The following is a 22,940-nucleotide window of genomic DNA, read 5'->3' as shown; positions in this document are numbered from 1 at the left end:
AAAAAGTAGAGACATGCAGGACTCCAGCAGCAGCTCCTCCTCTACAGGTTTTTCTCTTCTCCACACAGCAGCACACTTGCTGCCCCCCCCCCTTGCTGCCAGGGCTACGAGGGGAGGATAGAATTTGACCCTCAGTGCAGAAGGGCTCATAGAGATGGAAGATCCTGAGGCTCATCTAGTCCAACCCCCTGCAATGCAGGAATCTCAGCTGAAGAATCCCTGACAATGACCATCTGACCTCCATTTAAAAACCGCAAAGGAAGAAGAGTCCACCAGGGAGGGCTCCACTGCCTGCTGGGGGTCCTCCCCCCCCCGCTCCTCCAGCCTTGCCCTGCCCAAGTACTTCTTTGAAGAGGCATGAGGCGCAAGCTGCTCCCTGCAGCTCTCTGTATTCAAAGGGGGCCTTGAAAGAAGAGCACCCCCTCTGCAGGCAGGAGCTGACTCCCCTTGGGCGGCTGGTCCCCTCCCCAAAGACCAGAGACAATGAGGACACTGTGGCTTATTTACAAAACAGTTTATTAAAAATAGGAACAGAAACAAACACTTGGAGCAGCCTCAGCTCTGGAGATGGGAATGGGTGCCCGTCACTGAGCAACCGGCCCCAGCCCTGTTGGGGAGGGGGGAGGGAGGGGAACCCAGCTCTTGGGGGGGGGTGTCTGGCCAGCTGCTGGCTGCCTCTTGCACCTGCGACATTCATGCACTGTGCCCACCTGCCCACCCACTTTCTCCAGGGCTCAGGAGGAGGTGCCTCTGCTGCACAACCCAGGGCAAGAAGGGCAGCCAAGCAAGGGGGAGAAAAGGAGCTGCCCAGAGGAGGGTGAGGCTGCCAGGGAAGGGGGTGACTGTGGGCTGGAAAGCATGTGAGAGAGGGGCAGGGGGGCAGGGGGAGAAGCCACTCTCACTCTTCTTCCCCCCTCCCTCCCTCCCTCCCACCCCCTTAAATAACAAGACAGACATCTCTGTGCTGTGCAAAAAAAACACCTCTGTACAATTCAAGCAAAACAAAACTCCATGCGTGAGCCGGGGGGAGAGGGAGGCCACTGGCCCCGGGGGGGAAATAATACTGACAAGGCACACAGCCCCCCTTCCCCGCCTTGCCCCCTCTCCCCATGGTGGCAGCGATTGTCTGCGGGGCTCCTGGCGGCTGTGGCACATGCAGGAGGCACAGCCAAGCTGGTTCTGTGCAGGCGGCAGCAGCAGCGGCCTGGCGGGGGGAGGGGGCCCTTTGCGGAGGCAGCGCCCGGGCACTGCTGGCATGGGGGCAACCCTTAGGAGGAGACGGTGACGGCCGCCAGCGCTCCGTTCCGCGAGTAGAAGAACTTGCTGAAGGCCTCTTCAAGTAAACAGCTCAGCCGGCTCTGATCAGCCTGCAAGGGGCAGAGGGAAGGAGAGGCCAGTGAGAGCCCCACTCACGGGCTGAGCCCACCCACCCAGCCTGCCAGTGGGCAGGATCCTACCTCACTGATGAATCCCAGCTGGACCAGTTCGGCCGCCAGCTCCTGGATATTGTCACCTGGGAGAGGGGGAGAAGAAGAAGCAGCCAAAAGTCAGGAGGAGGAGGAGGGCTTCCCTTGCCCAGCAATGCCCAGCCAGGAGGGAGGGAGGGCGGGACTTACTGGGCAGCAGGTCACAGCTCAGGTGTCGGTTCAGCTTGTCTTCCAGCCTCAGCAGCAGTGTCAACTGGGCAGAGAGAAGCCAAAGTCAGTTCCTGGCCCCTGGGCTCTGGCGTGCAGCCACCCCAGGCCCCTTCAAGTAGGGCAGCATGGTGGAAGAGACCCCCCCCCCACCCCAGGTTGGTACATACATGGTGCTTCACCCCTTCCTCGACTGACTCGATGTTGCATTGCATCAGGACCACCTGCGGGAGGCAAGGGGAGGCAGTGAGTGGGGTGGGAGGCCCTGGCTGTGTCTGCTGGCCAGGCTCCAGGACCTGAGTGGAGCAGGACAGCAACTCACCTTGCGGGTTTCCACTTCCGCAGGCTCTGGCGTGGGCGTCTTGACCGATGGGGGCGCAATGGGAGACGTCACCACCTCCTGCTGCGGCTGATGAGGGCGGGGCAGGCCGAAGGCCGTGAGGGGGTAGATGCCGTTCCTAGAGGGGGAGAGGGGTCAGGCTCTGTTCCCCAGGTGGGCAGCAAAGTTGCAGGCCTTCCACTTGGTGGAAGAGAAGGGAAGGAGGCAAGGGTCCAGGCTGGTCAGCCCCGGAGAGGCTCCCTGGCACACAAGAAGGTGGTGGAAGAAAATTCTCACCTCACATCCTCCAGAAACTTGTCTAGCTCCAGGGCTGGGGACTGGGAGAAGCTGTGCGGTGGGGAAAGCACAGAGTTAGATAAAGGGGGATCTCAATGCGGAATGCAAAATCTTTGCTGCCTGCTCCCCTCCCTGGCCTCCTTGGGGAGGGGCCAGAGGGACACCCACTGCTTGCCCTCCCCCTCCCCACATTCCCAGCCCCTCAGAGAAGCCTCACATCATGCGGACGCCCTCGCGGTCGGCATGGTTGATCTCGGCCAACACTGCACTCATGTCCAAGTTCTTGGTCATTTCTTCAAGGGCGTTCTCTGGGATCATGTCTGTCAGGAGGCAAAGGAGTCTTTCAGGAACGTTGCGGGGGGTTGGGCTAGATGACCCTCAGGGTCCCTTCCCCATCTACAATTCAAACATCCCCTCACCCTCTGCAAGGAAGGCAAAGGACACTCCTTGCTCCCTATAAAGGGCGGGTGGTGGGTTAACAGAGGACAGGAAGCACAGATGGTTCTCGCAGTTGATGGAAGGCAGGAGAGGGGCTGTCCAAGGGTCTGTATGGGAGTCAATTCTATGACTTGGACTAGAAATGATCTCAGCCATCAAAAGTGGCCAAATTTGCAAATTATTCAGCACAAAGGAAGCCCAAGTGGTTTGCAAAGAGCCCTCCAAAGATCTCTCCAAACTGGTTGAAAGAAGTGCAGTGGAAGTCAGAATGAAGCAAGTGGCCTGTGGGGCAGAAACATCCACACTTCCCAGATGCCCCATGGGACCCGAACAGACAGGGTCTGGCCAATGGGAGAGGCCTTTGGGCTGCAGCGGAAAACACGCTCAGTGAGTGATGGCAGGAAGAAAAAGGCCATGCCTAGTGTGTTATGAGAGCAACTGAATTTCGAGGCATTTTCGTATTGCCAACATCCTAGCACCTGTCCATAAAGGCAGGAGAGGGGCGTGGAAAAAGCCAACCAAGATACTGGGAACCTTCTCTAAAAATGGAATGTGAAAATAATTGGGCCTTTTCAGTTTAGGGGAAATGAGGAGGAGGAGGAGCACTAGGAAGAGAAGCAACCAGAGTGGGGTGAGGGACGAATGGATCCTAGGGGAAGTTATTTCCTCTGTGGCAACCCAAGCCCCTTTCTGAAACTGCAGGTTCTGCCATAAAGTGGTCCAGGGACTTCAGAGGGGGGGGGGGTTAGGGGCCGCCACCCCTCCCCAAGCAGAATGCGGCACCACAAGATGTAAATCACAGCACCAACTGAGGGCCAGGCTGATGCATGGAAGGAGGGGACCCACCCAGGGCCATCAGTCAGAGCAGCTCAAAGGGCCCTTGGGGCTGAGAAAGCCCCAGACCCCAGCAGCCTTCCACCCTGCTCTCCAGGAGGACTGTAGCCAGGAGCTGGGAAGGCACAGAGGGCCAAAGGTTCAAGGCTCTGCTCAGTGCCCGTGGCTGCTTCCGCTCTCTGCCTCCGGAGGAAGGGATTAGGCCTCCCCAGCCACGTCCCTGAGCCCCCCCCCCCCAGCCTCCACTCACGCTGATGGCCCACAATGCAGTGGGCTGCCAGGAGCTTCAGAGAGGGCACTTCAAAGAGGGCTTGGTGGAAGAGGAGCTCGCGGGCCGTGGGTCTCTTGCTGGGCTGCAGCTCCAGGCACTTTTGGATGAACTCCTGGAAGGGGGGAAAGGAAGGAGAAGACGTGAAGGCCGAGACTTGTGCCCGTCCCAGGAGGGAGGGAGGGAGGAGGGGAGGGGCGCCTCACCCGCTGCAAGGGATCCTCCAGCAACTGGATGGCATTGTTGATCGCTTCCTGGGGCACATAAGAGGATTCGCCATTGCCCTGGATCTCCAGCACCGCCATCTGCAGGGACAGCAGAAGCACAGCTCAGTGGGGGGCTGAGCCCCACAGTTGGCATGCTGCGATCCCGGAGGAACCAAAGGGCTCCACCAGCCGCCATCACACACAACGAGGGAGAGAAAGGGGACTGGCTCCCTCCTTTCCAAATGGATCTCTCTCTCCTCTGTTCCTGGAGTTTTCAGCAATCACAGAGACCAAATGACACCCCACCCCCACGACACAAGGAGATGCACTGTGCACTCCTAACCCTGTCGAGATAAAACCAGGATGCCGAAGAAGCCGCCCCTTCCCATAAGGATTCGAGGTTGGGGGGGGAAGCAGCTATGCCCCCCAACCCTCCCTCTTCCCAGCTCTCCTTGCCTTACCTCCAGCGCACACATCCCAAAGGAGTAGATATCCACCGCGGTCGTCACATGTGCAACTTCTGGAACACAAAACAAGGAATCAGGACCCCCCTGGCTGGCTGGCAATGGCCATTCAGAGCCACTCAGTCATCGGGCTTGGGAAGTTGGGGGGTACCAGTTGTTATTGGCCCATAACCTGTTAAGACTTGGACCCACCATTTGTAGCTAATACTACGCCCCACTTTGACCAGGGCAAACAGCAGAGTATGCACAGCTCCAGAATCCAGGAGAGTCTTCTAGCAGAGTATCAAGAGTTTTCCTGTTTTCCAGTAGCCAGCCTTTCCCAGAGCTCCCAGTTAAGAAACCTCCTTTCCCACTCAGTTCTTATTGTCTCATGGCACAAGACAAGCATAAACTCCTCAGCTACATGAACCTTTAAGAGAGGCTGGTACATGAGCTAACCTACTAGAATACCATTCTTCTGTCTTAGAAGGAGAAATCCGCCAGCACTTGACCCTGCTAGCTCACCTTGCTGTGCCGAACCACACAGCATGTAACCTGCAGCTTCTCCACCAACACCTCGCACTGAGCAAAAGTTCTCCTTGGGGAAGAGCTCACACTCCTGGCAACGCTCCGGAATGCAACCTCAGCTTTAGAGCCACTTCTGCAGCGTTTCTCAACCGTGGGTCTCCAGCTGTTGTTGAACTACAACTCCCAGTGTCCCTAGTTAGCAGGACCAGTGGTCAGGGATGATGGGAGCTGTAGTCCAACAACATTCTTTTACACGAAGGGGGGCAGATACATCCCAGCAGCCCTTGAAGTTTTTCAAGCAAAACCTCTGGCGCAGTTACTGTACGGGGCACAAATCTGGACGGGGAACCACTGCTCCAGTCTTGAAACTGTCCAGTCTAAATTTCTAAGGCAGATATTCGGCGTCCCCTCCTGTGTTCCAAACGCAGCATTACGACTCGAGGCCTGCCTTCCATCTGTGGAAACTCGGACCTGGCAGAGAACATTCAACTATTGGCTTCGTCTTAATCTGAATCCACCTGGTCTACTGCCTCTAGTAATGCAAGACCCTCACAAAAGCAAGTGGTTCAAAACTGTGCATCAAAAACTCCTTACATGCGGTCTGCATCCACAGTCCCTACTATCAATGGGCCTCATTAAAGCAAAGAGTCTAATAGGCCAGCGCCTGAAAGACATTGAACGACAAAACAACCTGACTATCTTAAAGAAACTGTGCCCATGGTATACCTACTTTCCCCCTTCTCATTTTGACTCTCCAGCTTCATATTTGTCTAAACTAACCATCCCAAAATACAGACGTGCCTTTACATTGGCTAGATGGGATGTTCTTCCCTCTGCTGTACTCGAAGGTCGTTACCAAAAGACTCCATTTGAAAAACGACTCTGCCCATGTGGAGATGGTAACACGGAAACAGTGTCCCACGTCCTTCTATCTTGCCCCCTTTACAAAGACCTAAGGAATGAGATTATTACTCCACTCATTCTCTCCAACCCCGGCCGTTCACCAGACATTACACTGTATTTTCTATTATCTGATACGGATAGTCAGATAACAGAGAAGGTCGCGAGGTACATCGAGAGAGCTGCGAAATTGAGGGCCACCATCTGAGTGACAGACTTGTTCATCTGACGGACCTCCTTTTGCCTGTTCTTTTCTTCCTTTTATCCCTATTTTCACTTTTAACTCTTGTATAGCTGTGGCCTGTTGGCTTTGCTAATAAAGTTTTGATTGATTGAACATGAACATGGCTGAGAAGCACTGCCTTAGCGAAAGGAAGGGTGGATGAGTCATGCTCCGGGCATTTAGCCTTGGACTGGTATCTAAGCCACCCAGTGCAGCTGGTGTGCGAACTCTGAACAGAAACCAAACATGGAGGGGGGGGCCTCAAGACATGGAAACTTGGTGTAATTTGGAAAATTACACCAACCCTGATGAGCCACTTCAGCCCTCCCCCCCCCCAACAATGAACGGCTGCTCTCCTGCCTTTCTTACCGCCATACTCCGGGGCAAAGAAGTGCAGGTTCTTCTGCTCCTCACGACACGTCTTCACATGGTTGTTGATGGTGTCTGGGGCCACTGGAAGAGGGGGGGAAACAGCAAGGAATCAGGGGCTGAGCCTCCTCCTCCCTCCCAAATTGCTCTCATGGGGCGGGCAGAGGGCATTCGGGCACAGCTGCTGCCACCCCAGTCCAGTCCCAGTGCAAGACAAGGGCAGGCGCAGCTCAGAAGCAAAGGGGGGGAGGCAGCTCCCCATGCTCCTCCAGATCTTCCATCTTTCCTGGATGAGCTCCAAGCCCAGCAGCCAAAGCAACCCCACCAGGGAAAGCAGGTGAGCCCCATGGGAGCCGGGGGGGGCATGGGCAAGGCAGCACTGCTGGAGGAAGAAGGCAGAGGAAGTCCTTTCTGCTGCTCCTAGGTCTCCACTGCAGAGAAGCGTCAGCTGGACCAGCACTAAGGCAGGCACAAGGGGCTGCAGACTAAGGAGGGGGGATCCTGAGCAGCAGCAGCAGCTCCACAAACACCCACACTGACCCACCCACAGACACCTGAATGACAGGGAAGGGTACAGACAAGACAGTCCTCACCCCCCCCCCTCTCTCTCTCTCTCTCACACACACACACACACACACTGGCCGGCTCCAGGCCTTTTCCTGAAAGCCCAGCAATGGAGAGGGGGATTCCCACTTGATCAGGTTTGCACCAGCCTCTGTCTCCCCACCAAAGAGGGCTGCCTCCCCTCCAGTGCTGCCCCATCCATTCACTCAAGAGGCGCCACCCAAGAGCAAAGATCCCAATGGCCCAGTCACCTTAGAAATGCCAAGGGGAGGGGGAAGTGGCCCTGGAGCCAAGGGTGCCACAGACCCAGGCCCCAAAGCAGGGATCAACACAGAGGGCGGGACTTGGTGGGCACCCTGAGGATAGCAGCGATGAGAAGGAGATAGATGCTGGGGCAGAAGCTTCCTCCTCCTAGGCACCCAAAGCCCGACGCAGTACCAGCCACTTTCTAACACAACTACTGCTGCTGCCTTAGAAGGGAAGATTATACCAGCTATGGCCTGCGGCAAAGCACCCCTAAAATCCAGCTTGTGACCTGGTAGCCTGCACATGAGAAGGAAGCTCAATTTTGGCCTGGAAAGGCAGAGAAAGGCTTCATGACAAGAATGCTCAGTTCAGGCAAGCTGGAGCTCCATTAGCTGCTGCCACCACCTCCTTTGCTGCAAAGCTCTCCCGTCCTCCAAAAGTGCCCCAGACTCCCTTCTGGAAGCAGTAAACCATCATAGGACCACCTCAACGCAACTCAAATTACCAACCTAGTGGTTTCAGTGGCCAGAGGCGCCTGCTAGAAGAGCCCCAAATTCTCTCTCTCTCACACACACACACATCCCGCAATTCAGATGTGGTTTTAAAGGTCATTTCCCAGACACTGAAGCCAAACACTTCCTGACTGGAACCCTTTAACGTTTTCTTTAAGCTTGAATCACTGCCAGGAAGGCAGGATTCATGTTCTCTGCTTTCAATGTTCAAGACCGACTTCAGCTTAAAATGGTGCTTTTCACCCTAGCAGACAGAATGGACCTTCCCCTCTCAGCCACTGCCCCAGCCTCCCACCTGCTGGTTTTTTATATATAATTGTCTTTTACTTAAAACTTCGCTCCAAAGCTCCACAAAACCACTCCCCAGTCCTGCTGCTTCCCCTGTCCCCCCAGGGACCCCCAAAGCCAAATCTCCCACTCCACTTCTGACCCATGGAACGATATCCTGGCCTCTCCTCCTTGGGTTTCCACCAGGTGTTAGAACTGTGGTGTCTGTAAGGGGTTTGGACTTCCTGGTTAGTTTTAATTTCAGCCTCTACACAGGGGGCCAGACATGTACACAAGGGTTTGGACCAGGATCTGCAAACTTTTTCTGCAGGGGGCTGGTCCACTGTCCCTCAGACCTTGTGGGGGCTGGACTATATTTGGAGGAGGGGAATGAACGAATTCCTATGCCCCACAAATAACCCAGAGATGCACTTTCTGTGGGCTGGATTTAGAAGGCGATTGGGCCAGATCCGGCCCCCGAGCCTTAGTTTGCCTACCCATGGTTTGGACGCTCCCAGTTTCTCAACCAGAAAAAGCTCAGGCACACTTGTCCTGACCAGAATAAATGCAAGGTACCTATATTTTTATTTCAGAAATATGCCACCAAATATAATTGTATGTGCTAATCCCATCTGTCTGCAGAGTTCTGTACACAGAATTCTAGTCACAGAAAGGTGTTTTTATCCCTCATGCCAAAAATGGGAAACTTGCTGAAAGGCTTCCTTCTGCTGGGTGGGGTGGGGGGGGGAAATGCTTTTCAGGAACAAAGTCTGGCATTCAAGTTGCAGCACCTGCGGTTGAAGCTCTCAGGCAGGCAGGCAAACGAAGCGAGGCGGAGCTGCTGGCATCAGGCAAGAGAGACAAGGCCACACGGCTCTCGACTCGGAAGAGGGCAGCTTCTGTCCTTCCTCTTGCGGAGAACGGCAGGGCCTTCAGCTTCCTGGAGTGCTGGGCTCACTTTTGCCCAGGCAAGCCTTTGCCAACACAGCTGGCAGCTATCTTCCTGCTGCCCACCGTCTTTGGGATCCAGCTCAAAGCACTTCACTTTCTTAAAGCAGTCAAATAAGCTTGGGCTTCCCTTCCCTGAAAGTGTTCTCTCTCTGTGGCAGATGAAGACCCAGCCCCCTACCACCACCTTGGCTCCTCCGGAAAGTGTCTTCTGGGGAAGGCTGGCCCACCAGGAACGGGGGGGCGCAATGCATAGCAGGCGCCCCCAGCCCCAAAGAGGTCCCTCCGATGTAGCTGCTGTGACTTTGCCAGACTTAGTGCTTCAAGTGTCCAAATCAAATGCACTGTCCAGTGGTACGCCCAGGAAGCAAGCGGGCTTGTTTTGCAGACTTCCTTCATCCCCAGCCCATGAAAACCTCGCCAAGATACACAGCCACGCCCGAGACTCACTGAGCACACCACCCGAACTCACCCACCCCAGAAACTGGGGCCCTGAGAAAAGCTGAGCTCTGCTCCTGGCCCAGGCTCCCTTCCACAGAAGACATGCCACCTGCATGCAGCCCAAGCAGTGCCAGCGCCCTGGCCGCCCTCCTCCTCCTCGCGTTACCTGCCGCCTCTGCGCCACGAGCGCCACCTCTCCTCTCGGCCCTGCTCCCGTCCAGCTTCCACCTGCTCCGCTCCACTGAGCTCGCCTGGACCAAGGTGCCCAAGGATTTCTTGCCTGCCCAAAGCGAAGGGCTCTTTCAGTCCTTGGCCATGCCGGGGGGGGGGGGGAGGACACCCCAGGGCCCCCGTCTCACCGCGCGCAGGGCACAGCTCATCTTGCGCCAGGCATTGGCCTTCTCCGCCAGCCCTGTGTCTTCTCCTGGCTGGCAGTGGAAGCAAGAGAAGGCCCTTCCCAAGGCAGACCTCCCTACCACTAAGGCAGGAGGCACAGGCAGCTCCCCAAAGGCTCCCCCCGCAAAAGAGGGGGCGGCAGCAGAGCAGCTGCAGGGCCTGAGCACTTCCAAGGCTCCGCCAGGGTCTCCCAGGCACCTCCAGGCCCCTGCGCAGGCGACACCAGGCACACAGCTCCCAAGACTCAGGCTCCACCACAAGCGTCCGACCCATTGCCAAGCAGCCGGCCGCAGGGAGCTGGAGGAGGAGGCAGCGAAGCCACGAGCAAACAGCAAGCAGGACCCCCCCCCCCGGGCCACGAGCGGAGGAGGAGGAGGCTGCAAGGGCGACAGCAGCTTCTCCACAGGCACAAGCAGCCCAGGACACATGCGGGAGGCAGCCATGCAGCAGAAAGGCAGCCCCCCCCCACGAGGAGCCCCAACAGGTGGCAGGACTGGGGTGGAGCTACATAGAGCCCAGGTGCTAGCCTTCACCGGGAGGAAAACGAGCGTCATATATGCCAATATACAAAGTGATGCTCTCATATCTATATCTCTATAGATAGGTGCTCCAAAGGTCACAGTCACATCACAGAGCAGAGAGATTTGCTCACCATTAGCAAAAATCCTATGAAAGACTGTTGGCGAGAGAGAGAGAAAGAGGCAGCCCATAAAAGCAGGAAGTAAAACCAGACATGGCGGGGGCCGAGGGGTCAGCCCTTCACCTCAGCAGCCACAGCGCCCACGGCCACCACAACCGGGCAGGGAGAGGCGGTCCTTGCCTGCCCAGCCACAGCGGAAGGCGATGGAGGGTGGGGGGCTCCTGGGACAAGGCCCTTCCCTGCTCCTGCCAGGACAGAGCTCAGCCCCCAAGAAGCTGCCCATTGGCCACCCCCAGCAGGGCATCAGGAAAAGGCGCTGACCAGGCCAGCACGGCCAGGAGCTGCTTCTGGCTCAGCCAGCACTTGGGCCCAGGAGCAGACCAGAGACTCCCTGCCAAGGGAGTGGGGTGGGGAAGGGGCGGGCTTCTCTTGAAGTCCCTCCCCAGGGCATGCAATTTAGTAGTACAGGATCCTTGCTGCCTTCCCATCTCCCTTGCCCCCAGGTCAGCTCCAAGCACCCCCCCCCCCGATTTCCAGTGGGTCATGGGGAAACAGAGGCCTGAAGTCCTCTCTCCAAGGCAACTCCTCTTCCACAGCTGCCAGAGGAAGGGAGGCCATGAGTGCTTGGCGACCCCCAGCCAAGCCAAGCCCAGAGGCCTCTCCAGTCCAGGAGCCCAGCAGCCTCCCCTCTTTTCACTAGCCCCCCTGACCTCCCCCCCCCAGCTTCAGGGCCTCCTCTGCACACCTCACAGGCAGCCTCAGGTGGGGCTGAGCAGTGGGAACCTCCTGGACAAAACTGCCAGCCACCGGGGCTGCAAGAAGCTCCCCCCACCCCTGAATCATCAATGGGGCTGGGAGGGGAGATGGAGGGAAGAGAAAACAGGCAGGGAAAGAGGCAGAAAAGGGCTCTGGGTTTTTCCAAAGATTTTTTGGCTTTGGGGGGTGGGAATCTTAACAGATTTTGGGGGGAGGCATGAAGGGAGAGAGAAATGTCTCTGAAGAAGGTGCATGCGGAGGACAGAGGGGGGATCCTAAGGTCAGGGTTCAGGTGCTGGGACCACGACCACAACCAAGCCTCCATCCACTTGCTCCCAGACTTAGGGCAGGAGGTGGCAAAGCCAGGCAGAGCCTCCCAAGCAGCACTGCAGGCCCTGAAGCTCTTCCCAGCCCAAGGGAAGGGGAAATGGCGGGGCAAAGTACTGGCCCACCTCCTGATTCCCTCCCCAGCTTCAGCTGACCAAACCCATAAGACAACCACCCGTTCAATTCCTCACTAAGTACAAAAATGGCTCATCAAGAGGTTGTGGGAAGGTGGCAGCCAGGAAGCCAGAGGTGGCGAGTGGAAGGAGGGGGAAGCTCTCCCTCTGCCGTCCGTGCCCAGCCCAGCGTGCCAATGCCCAGGTGCAGGGGGGACCCAAAGGAGCCACCCAGTAGAGGATGGGGCAGGCGGAGGCCTCCGAGTTTGCTTCTGGGCCAGATCCACACAACAGGTGCCAGTCACACCACAGCCGCGCTTCCTTCTCTTCCCTCTTCTCAAAGGAGCCTCGGAGGGGAGAGCCAAGGGCCTTTGCTGGCCTCCCACACCAGCTACTAAGATCCCGACAGACAACGGCAGAGCAGGGCTCCAGCCCCTGCACCCATCCACCCAAAGGCGCTGCTGACAGGCGCAAATGGTGCTGTGGAGCTTTCCTAAATCACAGCACTGCTGCCCCTTGCCATGTTCTGGGGAGCAAGAGAGTTTGAAGAGCAGGTGCTTCACCCCCTTGACTCAGCTGCTGCAGGAACACCAGTGAGACGAGCTCCGCCAGAGATGTCAGGCAGAGGCGGCATTGGTCCCTGTGTGGAGGCAGGCTGGAAGCTTTGCCATGATCCGGAGCCACAGGGCAGGTGGCAGCCTGGTCCTCCTGCATCTTGGCCCAACTGCAGAGCCCCCTGTCTTGTGCCCCGGGGGGGGGGGATTCTGAGCATTGTGCAAGGTTGCCAGCCGCCACCACCTCTTCCAGCCTGAGTGAGTTCCCTGTCCAAGCAGCTCAGGGGCCTCATCCATGCTCTCTTTCACCCACAAAGCATGCCAGGAAAGGCTCTTCTCTTGGAAGCAGTGAGGGTTTCTTCCACTAGAGATGGCCAGAAGATGTCACTGGCCCATAGCTCCTTATGGGTGCTCTTGTCTGGATGAAATTTCGTAGACCCAAACTTGTACAAAGCAAAAAAGAGGATGGTAGTATTGTGAGCTCTTTGCCCTGTGGTGGTCTTTGCAATTCTTGAAAAATTGAACACACATTATTTTCTTGAAAGGGGGGGGGGGCTCTGCTCAAAACTTGGCCAAGACTCCAGAAGGTTCTGAAGTCTGTTCTACGCTGGGGCAGAATCCTGAGACGAGTGGCTCCAAGCGATGGCCCTGCAGGCGCAGCAGCAGCAGTAAAAGATCCAGCAGCAGGGAAGACTGGGCATCCCTTGGCACCTTGGCACCCCCACAAAACTCTCTGCCCACCACTCAGCAAAAGGCATCCCAAGCGCAGAGCAAGCAGGCCGGTCAATCTTGCAGTTTGCGTCAGAAGAGTCTTTGTTCCACCCAGGAGGGCTGGTCTTCCTCAGCCTTGGCAAAAGCATCACTGGAGGCAGGTCTCTGGGCCCTTCCCTGCCTCGCAACATATGGAACTCACTGTGACAAGGGGAGGGACATGAGTCTAGGCGGAACCCTCGCAGGGAAACCAGGGAGGCCACCTTTGTTTATTTTAGAAAGGTCTATGCTGCCCTTCAGCAAAAATTCCCAGGGGACAGGCCCTTCCAAGTCCAGAAGAGAATCTCCACCCTCAGAGGCAGTTTACCAGACAAGGCCTCTGCACTCAGCCGGGTGACATTTTGGCTGCCCCTGAACTGCAGGCACCTTTGAAGGGCTTTGTTCTCAAAGGAGTTTTAGGACTTGAAACCACAGAGGCCAGCAGTCCATTGCCATGCACCACACACACACACACACACACACACACACACACACACTGCCCCCCAACACTTGCATCCCTTGGCAGCTCTACACTGTGATGGGTTTCCTAAATTGCAGTCGCCAGCCAAGTCCCAGCCCTTGTCTTCTGCCAGGAAAGTCAACCTAACTGCCCTTGGCAACAAGAGGGTTCTGGCTAGTCTGTCCCAGGAGCTCTCCAGAGAATCCAGAAATTTCCCAGAAGTGGGAGAGCCCCAGAAAAAGCCCAAGGGGAACTCTCCCATTTCCTCCTCAGAGCTCTTGGGGGCTGGGGATATCCAAAAGGCAGCTCGGCAAAGCACTCCAGCTGCCCTTCCCTTTCCTCAAAGCCCCGGCTGGCTGCCTGGCCAAGCGTCCGGCTGGCAGGGAAGCAGCAAAAAGAGGAAGGAGGGTTTCTCCCTGAGGGACAAAGGCCACCTGGAAGCAGTTTCCTGCCCCATGCCCTGGAGGGACGCAGGCACCCATGGTCTGGGCAGCCTATCCAGGCACAGAGCATGGGGTGGGAGGAAGCTGGGGGCCGGGAAGCCTGAGAAGGTGGCGGCAGCAGGAGCTGCTCAGGGCCACACATGTCCAGGTGGCAGAGTTCTCCAGGAGGTTTCCAGAAGTCAGCAATGAAGGCTACAGAGAGAGGCACCAGCTGAGGCTCAGAATCCCAGGTGAGCAGGGCAGCAGGAGCCCACCAAGCTCCCTCCCTTTCCAGTGACTCTGGCTTGCGGCTCCGGAGGAGAGGCTTACCTGACCCGATCTTGATCAGCCCATTGTGCTGGATGAAGATGGTGTCACAAGTCAAGTTTCCGTGAATGATGGGAGGATCGCAGGAGTGAAGGTAACTGGAATGGCAACACAAGGAATGGTGGGCCCAAGAGGCTGGCACCAGCACTCACCGCCCCCAACAACAGGCCACTTTCACAGGGGCAAAACCAAGGCCTTGGGCCTGAGGCTGCCAGGGACTCCCCAAGAGAGCAACAGCCATCACTCTCTTACCTTCAGTCAGCTTGGGAAGGAGGGGAGGCAGGCTGGCAAAGCGGCCAGCCAAGTCCTGCCACAACTGCTAGAGGGAGCCAGAAGCAACCGCTCTCCACCCTGGCCTCGGAAGAACCAAAGGGGGCATGAGCAGCCAGGCTCCCAAAGCCTTTGAGGGAATCAGAGCATGTACCTGAGAGCAGACAGGATCTGGGTGCACCAGCGCTTCCAGGCCTAAAGACAGATAAAAGGAAGAGGCTCTAAGCAACACCCACAACAGGTAGCTTGACTGCAACAGGCAAATACTTTCCTTATTTCCTTGCTTCCTTCCATGCCACTCAGAAGGAACAGGCCAGACACTTCCTGGTTCCTCCCCAGCCTCCTGTCTTTCTGGGGCTCAGGGTTGGCCAAAGGAAGCTGCTTCTCTGTGCTCAGAGGCAGGACGGCCCCAGCAGGAGGCCTGGGACCCAGGAGCAGAGGGAGGAGGGAGGAGAAAGAAAGAAGTGAGGGTCACCTTTTCATTCATGGTCTTGTGGTTCTTCTTCGTCTTCTTCAGAAACTGCTTCAGGCTGCCAGAGGACATGTACTCAGTGATGAAGATCACCTGGGAAGGAGAAGGAAGTCATCAACTGCTGCTGCTTTTCCACAAGCCCATCAGGAAGACGTTGGGGGGGCACCCCACTTACCCTGGCCTTGTTCTCCTTCACATCTGCCCAGTACTTGTGGAACTTCACAATGTTCAGGTGTTCTAGCTGGATCAGGTTGTCAAAGACAGCTTTGACCTTCTCCTGGAGGGACAAAGCAGAGGAATGCCAGAGCCCAGGAAGAGGAGAGCCCTTGGCTTACCCCAGCCTCACAGCCGTGGAGAGACAGATGCAGCGCTGGGAGAGAACCCCCAAGGGCTGGCCAGGCAGCAGCCAGCCCCCCCCCCCCGGGAGGCTAGCCAGTCTTCCCACAGGGTTCTGCACTGCTGGGATTTATGCCGCTACCTCCCAGGCGTCCTGAGCATGATGCCCACCTGCTCCCCATCCTTCCCATCCCAGGCTCACCAACCTCCTGAAGCTTGAAATTCTTGCGCTCCGAGAACTGGACCTCATTCCAAACCACTTCCACCCCTTCTTCTGTGTCCATTGCCAGGTAAGCACTGTCAATCCCAGGAACATTGCGCTGATTCACCTGCATGGAGAGGGGGGGGGGAATAAAAGCAGTGATTCCGGGAGCTGTGGAGACGAGGTGCTGGTGCCTGCAGAGACCCCCAGGCCTGAGTCAGGAGCAGCCCAGAAAGATTTGCTCCCAGACCTCTTCCTGGCAAGTCAGTCTTGCTGCTCTGAAAATCGCAGCAGAGATTCATGTCACAAAGAGTCAAAAAGCTCTCGTGCCCTAAATGACAGCAGCTGAGAAAGCCAGTCCTGGAACCAATTGGAGGGGGTGGAAGCTTTATCCTGAGTGATGCCCAGGATCTGGGGCAAGATCTCAATCTCATTGACATTTATCATTTTCCAGACATAACTAGAAGGTTGCCAAGTCAGCCCAAGACAGGGGGGGAAACCTAAAAATGTGGGGATCAGTTAAGAACTGAGACGATGAAGTTTCCCCAAGGTGCTCAGTGGCTATTTAACACCATGAAGCTCAGCTAGAATGTAGACCACTGATTAGGAAATGCCCCCCCCCCCAGTCCAGCAGAGAGATTTAATGACAGAGGGTGCCTTCATTCAGAGAAGAGAAATCTTCTCCAAAGCAGAATAGAAAGGAGTAAGGACTCTGGAAAATAAGAAAGTGAATGGCATAATGCTAAAGGGGGTTCCTCCATTGCAAGGAGTTGGACTAGATGACCCTTGGGGTCCCTTCCAATGCTACAGTTCTATGATTCTACAAAAACCATGGCTGACTAAATATCCAGACCAAGATAATCAGGGTCTGGAAGCAAAGCCTTATGAGGAATGGTTGTGGGAACTGGGTATATTTACCTTGGAAAGAGGAGACTGAGAGGAGAGACGAAAGCCATATTCAGCTATCTGAAGGGCTGTCACATGGAAGAGGGAAGGAGATTGTTTTCTCCTGCTCTGGAGGGAAGGACTTGAAGCAGTGGATTCAAGTTTCAAGAAAGGAGATGCCACCTAAACACCAGGAAGAGCTTTCTGACAGGAGAGATGGGTCTTGTGCTCAGGCCCTGCTTGCAGGGTCCCCATAGGAGGGGGGTTGTTGTTTTATTTTATTTTTATTACTTTATTTCATTTCATTATTTATATGCCACTCATCTGACTGGGTTGCCCACTCTGGCTGGCTCTCAACAGAATATTAAAAACACAATAAAACATCAAACAGTAAACGCTTCCCTGTCATCCTATTCCATATCAAAGATTTATGTTCCAACACTAGAATACAGGAAAAGACTTTTGGTACTCTTCACAATATGCTTGGAATTTCACCACCATGAGCAATTATGGGTCATTTATGGAGACTGCCTCCCTCATCACTGACTCTCTGGAGGAAATTAAAAACATTCCTGCTTCCCCAAGCATTTGGTGGCTGAAATGCTGTTCCTGGGAGGGAATTCTTTTAATTGTTTTAAATTAAATTAAATTAAATTAAATGATATTGCTATTGATGTGTTTGCCACCCTGGGCAACTTTGAGAGAAAGAGTGGGATGTAAGTTGAATTGATGCCAATGCTGATGATAAAATAATGGCAAAAACCTGGAAAATTCAGAATAATTTTAAACAGTACTGAGCCCAGTGCAGATCCTTGGGGACCACAAAGCCTGCAATGCCTCAATTAACCGTAACTCTGATAACAACCCCCTCCCATGGGTCCCCGGTTGTGATTTCATGATGCCAGAGGTTTTGTCTCCCTGCTACACTTAAAAAAAACACCTACCAAGTTAAGATACTATGATAACAGAAAGTTTGTGGGCACTTGTTCCCCCAGAGGGTTGGGCCAATATGGCCCTCCAGCCAAAAAAGGTAGATCTACACATTTGAAGAGAAACAAATCAAGAAGACGGGAAGGCAAGACTTTGTGGGCCAGGATTCCTCCTCCTCCTCTTGCCCCCCCTCTGCAGAAGGCAGAACTGCCTCTGGCTGCCAGGGGGTGGGGGCACCCCAAGGCTTGGCTGGACCCACACCTGGAACAAGCTGGGCCTGGCTGGTGGTTTGCCTAATACTCCTCCTCCTATAGCCAGTGTGCAGACAGGCAGCCTGGAGCCTTGCGCAGAGACCGTTTCCCTGGGTGGGCTTTCCCCATCCATCACCAGAGTGAGGCAGTGGCAGGAGACACCTCCTTCCTGATGTTGCAGAAGAGGGCAGGAATCTTTCCTCTGGTCCTTCCACTCAGGAGGCCAGAGCCCCTCCTGCCCCTGGGCCCATGTTGCCTCCTTTTCAGGCCTGCTTCCCTTGCCCCTGCCCAGCCAGCCAGCCTGGCTTCCTCCCTGCCCCAGCTTGCAACAGAAATGACACAGCAGCCTGCCTTGCATCAGGGCCACATTCCTCCCCAGGGCCCAGCCCTCTTCTGGGGCACAGCCACTTCCTCAGTCCTCACCAGGTCAAGCCACAGTGAGTCAGCCAAAGTGAGTTGACACAGAATACGAAAGGGCTGGTAGGCAGGCTCCTCACCATCTGCCCAGAGATGTCTAGCAACACCCCCCCCAGCCCAGCCAAGGAGGGAGGGGCAGAGGAACAATGAATGAGAACAGCTGCAAGAAGAGGGAGGGCCAAACTGCAGCCAAGCAAAAAAGGCCCCCAGACTCAGGGCTGCTGGCAGGCAGATCTATTGGGGGAAAGGGAGGGGAGGAGCTCCCAGGCCGCTTTGCACCCCAAAAAGGCTCATCAGACAAGGCTTCCAGGAGAGTCTGCCCAGAATTCCTTCCCACCTTGTCCTCCCTCCAAGGTGCCTCTTCTCCTGACACACACACTTCCCCCACCCAAGGCCAATCTCAAAGTCACACCCCTTGAAAGCCAAACAAGGCCTCCTGTGTTGGTCTCAGCCTCTCAAACTGCTCGCCCTGCTCTTCGCTTCCAGCTTTGGGACCAACTCTGACAGAGTCAGAGTCAGGCTAGCGATGACCAGTCTTTCTGGAGATGCCCTGGGTCACATTTTAGTGCAAAAGGCCTGGCCATTTTGAACTGCTCCCGGGGAGGGGAGGCTTTTCCATCAAAGGCTCCAGACCACAAGACAGCCAGGATAGCCCCAGGAATGCCCTGTGCAAAGCGGGCATGGCAGCTGCCCCCCAAGACCAGCAGTCAGTCAGCCTTGACTGGTCAAACCAGTCATCATCCTGCCACTCTCAGCCTCAGCCAGCTGGCACCAAAAGATGAACTGTGCGCTCAACCTCCTCCCAAGCCCCCCCGCCCCCATCTTCCAAAGGACCATTCAGCCTCTGGGTGAGCAACAAGTCCCTTCCAAGCAAGGAACATCTTCTGGCACCCAGGGGCCTGGGGAGAGAACCCTCTCCTGGAACATGAGCCAAGGAAGCAGGAGGCAGCCGTAGCTTTCAAGCCTTTTAATTCCTGAAAGGGCATGGAAGCCGAGTGTGGAACCACATCCTGAATCTGCAAAACCCCTTTGCCCCCACAAGTCAGGGCTCCCAAAGCTTCTAGATGCAGCTGGTGCCATTTCTACCAATGCCTACTAAAGCCATCACCCAAACAGGAGTTTCCGGTATGTTCTGGCATTGCTCTGGTTAGGGAAAGGACAGCTCAGAGGCAACCTATGGAAATGGGATAAAGTCCCGCAAGACAACAGTGCCATGTTCCTTGAAGAGAGAAGTACTGGATGGGTGGCTGAATTAAATGCGCACACACTGAGCACCACCTGGCCGTACCCAGCTTCAGGGGAAGAGAGACAAGAGCTCTGTATAAGGTAAAGGTAGAGGAACCCTGGATGGTTAAGTCCAGTCAAAGGTGACTATGGGGTGCGGCACTCATCTCTGCTTTCAGGCTGAGGGAACCGGCCTTTGTCCACAGACAGCTTTCCGGGTCATGTGGCCAGCAGGACCAAACCGCTTCTGGTGCAATGGGACACCATGATGGAAACCAGAGCACACCAAAACGCCATTTACCTTCCCACTACAGCCGTACCTATTTATTTCCTTGCGTGGTATGCCTTTGAACCGCTAGGTTGGCAGGAGCTGGGACAAAGAGACAGGCGCTCACCCCGTCGCACGGATTTCAACTGCCAACCTTCTGATTGGCAAGCCCAAGAGGCTCAGTGGTTTAGACCACAGCTGTGTACAAGGCTGTCTTAGAACATTGGTCAGGAAGTTGAGGGACTGCAGAATATAGCATCAGAATTGTTAAATGGGATGATGAATGGAGAATATCACCAGGAGCTACGTACCTACAAATACTGGTTCTAATCTGAGCACATTTGAAGGTGTTGCTTTTAGCTTATAAATGTTCTAACAGTTTTGAACCATGACACCTACAGCAGGGCTGGGGAACCCGTGGCCTTCCAGGTGTTGTGGGACAGATGGCAGGAGGGGAGAGTTCCACAGTAGCTGGAGAGCAACTCCCCGTCCCTTAACCTGGCTGGCTGGCGCTAAGGGGAGTTGTAGCCCCTAATCTTTCCTACATAAACCTGCCTGACCAGTAGGTTGGGTCTCAGAGCCACCACTTCTCTCGGAATTCTTTTTCCCAGAAAGGATTGCCTGCGGTAGTCTTTATTCTTGCTTTGGCGCCAGGTGAAAACTTGGATTGGCCCAGACCTTGAAATTCTGTTTATTTTAAGCTCTAGCTTGAGTTTCAGCTGGCCAGATCTGGAGCGGCTAATTTTTATTGAGCTCTTTTATTCATAAGCAACTCTGATTTAGATCTGTACATAATGCTGAGATTGGCATTCAGTTTCTAATACCAAATACGTAATGCTTCCTTATGCACTTACATTCATAATCTTACGTAAGATTTACTTGTCGTGTCACTTGCCCATCTCTACTGTAGTTATATCCCACCTGGGGGAAAAGCCCACAGCCACCTTGAAAGAAAGCAGGAGAACGCTGAACCGGGTATAAAATAAAGGATGTTGCATCAATAGAGAACACAGGCTGAAATAGAAGACAGACTCAACTCCAGAGACCCTTCATCTGCCAACAGTCTGACACGCCCCCCCAGGAAGCAGCACAAACATGAAGCAGGCAAGGAACCTTGGACAAAAGACTCTTATAAAATTCCAATATTTTGTCGCTTGCTAAAAATATTGATTTGGTAGTTATAATTTTATGGTGTTTTAATTATTTCATCCTACACTGCTATGATACGATTATGAACTGGTGGTTTTTAAATATTCTTACAAATCAGCCAATATTATCAGAGTTGGAATGGACCCTGAAGGCCATCTTGCGCAACCCCCTGCTCACTGCATCCCTGGTGGAAGGTGGTCCAGATGCCTCCAGCCCCCCCCCCCCCACGGCACCTCTGTTCCACTGCCAAGCAGCTCCTCCACTTGGGAACTTTTCTACTAATGTTGAAATAAAAATCTGTTTCCCTCCTGCAGTTCCCATGCATTGCTTCTTGTCCTGCCCTCCAGAGCAACAGAGCAGGGGTCTGCTCCATCTTCTGCCTAACAGAAGATCACCACCACCATCCCTTTATCCCCTAAGCATATGCAGCTCTTTCCACTGCCCCCCCCCCCCGTAATGTTCGTAACACCACCAACTATGTTCTACCTCCCCCCCTCAGGTCCTGCTCTTGGGCATCCCACTGGGGCATCTGGTTGGCCCTTGGGGGGGGACGACAGGATGCTGGACTGGATGAGCTGCTGGTTTGTTCCAGGTCCTTTTATGATGATCAGTTAAGACACCTAGATCCTCTCTATGTTCAGCAGGAAATTTCATAAATCACTCAGAAGCCATGATATATAAATCAGCAATAATACCATCCTTTCTTTGTGCTACAAACACAGATGCCAGACTTAGAGAATCAAAGAGCAGAGAAACTGCTCTGCACCCCTGCAAGTCCACAACTACTGAAAACCTGGGAAGCCTGGAGACCCAGGGCAAAGAACAATAGAATAATCGTGGAGTGGGGAGGGAGCCTGAGGGTCATCTAGTCCGACCCCCACAATGCAGGAATCTCAACCAAACCACCCCTGACAGGTGGCCACCCAAGCTCTGCTTAAGAGCCTCCGAGGAAGGAGAGTCCCCCGCCTCTCTCCCCAAGAGGGAAGGCTCCACTGCCCTGTCAAAGAGCAGCTGAACCGCAAAATGTGAGGCTGGGCAAGGAGCAGGTCTCCAGCTCAGCTCCCAGCATCTCCAGGGCGGGCTGGGAAAGATCCCTGTCCTTGCGGCTTCCGGGAGCCCCGCTGGCAGGCCCGGCAGCTGCGCCTCCCGGGGTCCCGTTTCTGCGGCTCCCTGAAGCCGACGGGGCAAGGGCAGCAGGGGCCGCTTCCTCCTCGCGGGGCCTTCCCGGGGCCGCGCTGGGGAGCCTCCCGGGGAGAAGACCCGCCTCACCTCCTCGCGGCGCTTCTGCCACCTCCCGCACGGCGACTCCTCCAGGATCTCCGACTCGTCCTCGCTCTCCTCCTCTTCCTCCTCTTCCTGCGCCGCCGAGGCCGCCGAGGCCGCCAGCGGAGGGGACAGCGAGGTCATCCCGGGCCCCGCCGCTCCAGACGCCTCGGCCTTCGGGTCGGAGCCGCCGCCGCCGCCTCCGCCTCCGCTGTTGTGTCCGGCCTGCTTGGCTTCGCCTTCGGACATGGCCGGGAACCGAGAGGGGGACCTGCCTGCACCGGAGGGAGGGGGGGCGGGAGGGAAATGAGGCGCCGCTGGGAGCCGGAGGGGCGGGGCCAGGCCTGCGCGGGCGGGGCGGGAGTAGGGCGGGACCCCCTCCCGGGGCTGACGGCGCGCCCCCCGCCCCCCCGCCCCCCCGGGCCCACTCACCGGGCGCGCGCCGGTCTCCAGCGAGGGCCAACGGGCAGCAGACGGAGCCGCGCGCCGCCTCACGCGCTGCGGACGGACCTGGCGACGCCAGTCGAGGCGGGCCGGGACCCGACGTCGACCAATGAACGGGCAGGCCGAGCCCCGGAGCGCCTTCGGATTGGCCCGCGCCTCTCGGCCTGCGCCCTGTCCGTCGGACGGGACGTCGACGCTGACGGGGAGGGCGGGTCCTCGGCGGGCCGCGGAGCGGAGTGCGCGTGCGCCCGCAGGGGAGGGCGGGGCAGGGAGCGCGCGTGCGCAGTGCGGACACCCCGGGAAGAGCGTCCGGCCCGTCGGCTTCCACGGGAGGCGCCCGCGGGCCGCTCAGGGCGGGGCGGGATGAGGCCTGTCACCTGTCCATCCCACGGCGGAAAGGGGCTTGGAGGGCTCCTGCTAAGCTGCAGCGGCGCGGGAAAGGCTTTCCTAGGCGAGGATCCCGCGACTCAAGCTAATAATCATAATAATAATAATATAAAAACTATATATTGCCCTATGCCCACGGGTCTCAGGGTGCTTTATCTATTTTTAGGATCTGTGGGATTAGCAGAAAGGACTCAGCCAGGTATTGGGAAAGGTTTTATCAAGAACATCTTGCTCTCCATACTATTTCAGCTCAGGTTTTA

At 55.9% G+C, this 22,940-nt stretch overlaps 1 protein-coding gene across 4 annotated transcripts; it reads right to left on the bottom strand.

The window, feature by feature from the left end:
• Positions 1-499: 499 nt before the first annotated feature.
• Positions 500-22,111, bottom strand: NRBP1 (nuclear receptor binding protein 1). 4 transcript variants are annotated; one of them, XM_081904072.1, is made up of 19 exons: positions 21,856-22,111; positions 15,467-15,589; positions 15,100-15,201; positions 14,928-15,017; positions 14,607-14,647; positions 14,186-14,280; positions 10,486-10,509; positions 9,604-9,717; positions 6,460-6,543; positions 4,458-4,516; positions 3,997-4,095; positions 3,773-3,905; positions 2,468-2,570; positions 2,251-2,301; positions 1,957-2,092; positions 1,805-1,858; positions 1,617-1,680; positions 1,458-1,513; positions 500-1,367 (listed from the first exon to the last, which is right to left on the bottom strand). In XM_081904072.1, exons 1-19 carry the CDS (start codon positions 22,096-22,098, stop codon positions 1,269-1,271), a joined length of 1,770 nt encoding a protein of 589 aa, XP_081760198.1. In that variant the 5' UTR covers positions 22,099-22,111; the 3' UTR covers positions 500-1,268. The 4 variants fall into 4 exon arrangements, with proteins under 4 accessions (XP_081760198.1, XP_081760200.1, XP_081760199.1 ...); XM_081904074.1 differs by lacking the exon at positions 9,604-9,717; XM_081904073.1 differs by lacking the exon at positions 10,486-10,509.
• Between the last annotated feature and the right edge of the window lie 829 nt (positions 22,112-22,940).

The sequence above is a fragment of the Podarcis melisellensis genome (genome assembly GCF_964234715.1).
Source record: "Podarcis melisellensis genome assembly, chromosome: 3".
NCBI lineage: Eukaryota > Metazoa > Chordata > Lepidosauria > Squamata > Lacertidae > Podarcis > Podarcis melisellensis.
This window is presented reverse-complemented; position numbering and strand designations above follow the sequence as displayed.